Raw genomic sequence first — 3459 nt, 5'->3', positions numbered from 1 at the left:
CAATAAACACAAATATAGACTTAAAGTCCTTTGCAGTTATCCTCATTGCTGTTTTTATTGCCTTCGTACAATAACTGTTTCAAGAAACAAAATCTGGAGTCCTGGATTTTGAACTTGGGTTAATTCTGTATCTGTTTTAAAGGCTCAATAAAAATACATTAAAAAAAGTTGTAGTTTTGCAGACTTTGGCTGCAGGTCCTGAAAAGAGGATTTATGGACTGTAAAATGCAATGAAGTGATTTAAAAGCTTCGTTTTTTGGAGTAATTGAACTGTGATCTTTATTGTTTTTAACAAATCTTTTCAGGGCGAGGAGTAAGAGGTTCAGATCCAAACTGTGCCACCCCACCCACACACACACAGATGCTGAAAGCAGCCTTGAAACTTTATCCTTGAAGAGCAGATAGCTGGACAGCACTAAAAGGCAAAGCAGAGCAAATGGAAAAGTCTGGGAGGATTCTGGTAGAACAGACAGTTTCTCTGTCATAACAGTTGGTGGAAATCCCAAAACCTGAATGTTGTTTAGGAAAATTCTTAAATCAGGTGAATTAACCCTTTAGCTCCAGTGTTTGTGTTCTTTGATTTACTGTAAATGTTTAACTGTTAACACAATAACTCCAGTAGAATATGAAGAATCTACCAGAATCTACTGGAATTATCACGTTAACGATTGAAAAGTTACAGTATGTTAAAGATTTTGTGTCACCGTCAACGTCTCATGTGTTAAACTCATGTCAAATTCAAGGCCCGGGGGCCGGATCCGGCCCTCCAGATCATTTTATTTTACTGTTATTAATGGCCCGATGTTATCTTGCGCTTATTTCTAACTTACACAACTTTGACAAAATATATTTTTTACAAGTCTGTTTACTTCTGTGCTTTTGGTTTTACTTTGTGCGAACAATATTTTAGTTTATGGATGTATCACACTGTTGTCCATCGGATTTTCGTTGACTGTCAAAGATTCCTCTTCTTCTGTTCTCCGCTCACTGTATCCGGCGTCTCCAGCCGGTTCACAGACTGAAGGCCTACAGGGACTTCTCAGATCTCTGTGGAAGAGGAGAGGAAAAAGAGCCAGCGTCCAGGTCAAGATCAGGCTGCGATGGAAGTGTGGAGTAGCTAACATTTCAGGTACACACTAGCTGCTTTCAGCTAATTAAGGCATTTTTTTAGGCTATTTTGAAGTTCAGTTATTTTTTCTAGCTACATTCTAACTGTTTTGGCTAGTCTAGTTTTTTTTTTTTTGTTTTTGTTTTTTTTAGGCTAATTTGGCATTTAGCTAAAATTTTAGCTGGCTATTAGCTTCAGCGTTTTCATCTATCAGCATTAGCATCTTCAGCGGCCAAATTCAGCTTACAGCATTCATACAAGCATTATCACAGGTAATGCTATATATCCAGTTCATGATTATGTTAAAAGTTATGGTTTTTAAGTTTTAAACATTTAGTTTTAATGTGCTCAATAAATGTTTATCCTGTTCAGCCCGAGACCTACGGTGTGTTTTGGCCCCTTGTGTGATTGAGTTTGACACTCCTGTGCTAAAGGATGAAGTACAACGTTCTCATCAGTCTCCACACACGAGCAAACACATCTGACCATCTTCCTGACAGATGTTACCTTGAGATGCGGACTCGTATTTAGTTTGGCTTGTGTGGCCTTGCTCCTCTCACAGCAGTGGAGGAACAAGGCCTGCAGAGGAGCACGCCTTGAATCCGCTCATGTTCCCTCTTCAAGGATCTCTAAATTATTCCGCTCTGATGTTCCAAACAAAGCCGTAAAAATTACGAGGGGTGGAAAGGAGGAGAAAGGAGGCAGCGCTTTTCTTTGAAACACAAATGTCCTCCCAGAGAAGAGAGCGTCCGTATGAGTTTAATCAGCTTTGTGCTGCGGAAAGAGCAGCCGAGGAGTCCTCCTGCTGAGGCCCAGCGTCAGTCCAGCAGGTCTTTTCCGTTGGAAAGATTCGGCGTCCACAGCTCTGAGCCGCGGGAGCCTTCAGAGTAAAATATGGCTGATAGGCAAAGGTGACAGAGGGAAAAGTGTTTTATGACTGCTCCTCCCTTGGAGGTTTCACAAAAAGTAGAATTATGAATATACAACCATAAAAATGTGCAATAAAAATGCAGTAAAAAGGTATTTTTCCACAGCCGGGCTTCTTGAGTGAAGCTGGATTTATAAGGCTTGTTCATTTCTTCTTATCTGCACAGACCATTCATACAACTCCTCTGCACTTGATAAGGAGGACTTTTAATACGTTTCTCATTTTCTTTTCAAGCAGAAAGTATCGCATTCCACCCTCAAGTAGTAGAGCCCATCCCCTTTTTTCCCACACTGCCTTGGAGCAAATAATACGTTTTTGTTTTTTCTAGTTACTTTTCTGGAGCTTACAAAAAGCAGAGCAGCCGAGGCTGAGAGGCCAGAAGGTGCTGCTGCTCTCCCACCGTCGGACCATTCCTGAACTCTTCCGAAGGCGCTGGGGTCTGGAGCAAGAACCAGGAGGTCTTCTTTCTTTCTTCATCGAGAGCGTGTGAGCGATGTCTCTGAGAGGTGATGTGTGCGTGGTGACGGGAGCCTGTGGATTCCTGGGAAAGAGGCTGGTGAGGCTGCTGCTGGAGGAAGAGGAGACGGCTGAGATCCGACTGCTGGACAAACGCGTCCCGCCACCAGTCCTGCAGAGTCTGGAGGGTAACGCAAACTCTCACTCTACCAGCTGCATCACTAATTCAACAAGCTACGAACAGCTTTATGTTTGAAAGTTGTTCTTTTTTTTGTGGCCCCAAGTCTTTTTTTTTTTTAATCAACTGAGGAAAATTTATTTTTCTATTATTTTTTTAAACAAAAAAGAAGGATACAAATAAATAAAATGTTTCTAAGAAGCAGTTTGTTACACAGCTGACGAAAAACTAAACAATCACACAATAATAGTGTCTTCTGAGAGTAAAGTAAAGGCAGAGCACACAAAACCAGTGAACTATCACCTTCAGAAAGTCACCGGGAAGCGAACACAGTGAGGACCCCAGAGAAACCAGCCTTTCTGAACCACGACTGAAGATGAGTTATGCTTCCACGCTCTCGGCCTTACACCGAGTTTGGAATCCTTGGATGCCAAATCTCCTGGCCAAAGAGGAATAAAAGCATCTGAGTTATCACCGCAGCCAGCAAACGTGACGGTCTGAAAGCACGCACGCCCTGAAGGCGGCGTGCCCCCTCCTGAACGCTCCGTTAATCCTCAATGGGTTCAGATCAGGAGCAACAATAAACTGCAGCTCAAACTTCAGCATGAGAGGATTTGTCTCGTCTTTGCCAGAAAGGTTGGGATTAGAGGATGAGGAAGACTCACATGAGGAAGAGCTGCACAACAGCCAGCTGACATCTTAAGTTACAGAAGAATTTGATCATTTTCAAACAGTCGGTTTTGAGTTTAATCAGGCTATTTCATTTACAGCCTGACCTGTACTTGTAGC

General features: G+C 42.3%; 1 protein-coding gene and 1 long non-coding RNA gene across 2 annotated transcripts in view; one reads left to right on the top strand and one right to left on the bottom strand.

Moving 5' to 3' along the window:
• Positions 1-894: 894 nt before the first annotated feature.
• The window catches only part of LOC118597932, a 14260-nt gene continuing 11695 nt past the window's right edge, over positions 895-3459 (bottom strand). Inside the window, exon 3 of the long non-coding RNA XR_004946959.1 lies at positions 895-1047. This is a non-coding gene — a long non-coding RNA (uncharacterized LOC118597932). The remainder of the gene's footprint in view (positions 1048-3459) is intronic.
• Positions 2352-3459, top strand: part of hsd3b1 (hydroxy-delta-5-steroid dehydrogenase, 3 beta- and steroid delta-isomerase 1) — a 6295-nt gene continuing 5187 nt past the window's right edge. Inside the window, exon 1 of the mRNA XM_024260561.2 lies at positions 2352-2680. Coding sequence (XP_024116329.1) covers positions 2530-2680 — 151 coding nt within the window. The 5' untranslated portion in view covers positions 2352-2529. The remainder of the gene's footprint in view (positions 2681-3459) is intronic.

This window comes from Oryzias melastigma, linkage group LG21 (assembly GCF_002922805.2).
Source record: "Oryzias melastigma strain HK-1 linkage group LG21, ASM292280v2, whole genome shotgun sequence".
In the NCBI taxonomy this organism is placed as follows: Eukaryota; Metazoa; Chordata; class Actinopteri; order Beloniformes; family Adrianichthyidae; genus Oryzias; species Oryzias melastigma.
This window is presented reverse-complemented; position numbering and strand designations above follow the sequence as displayed.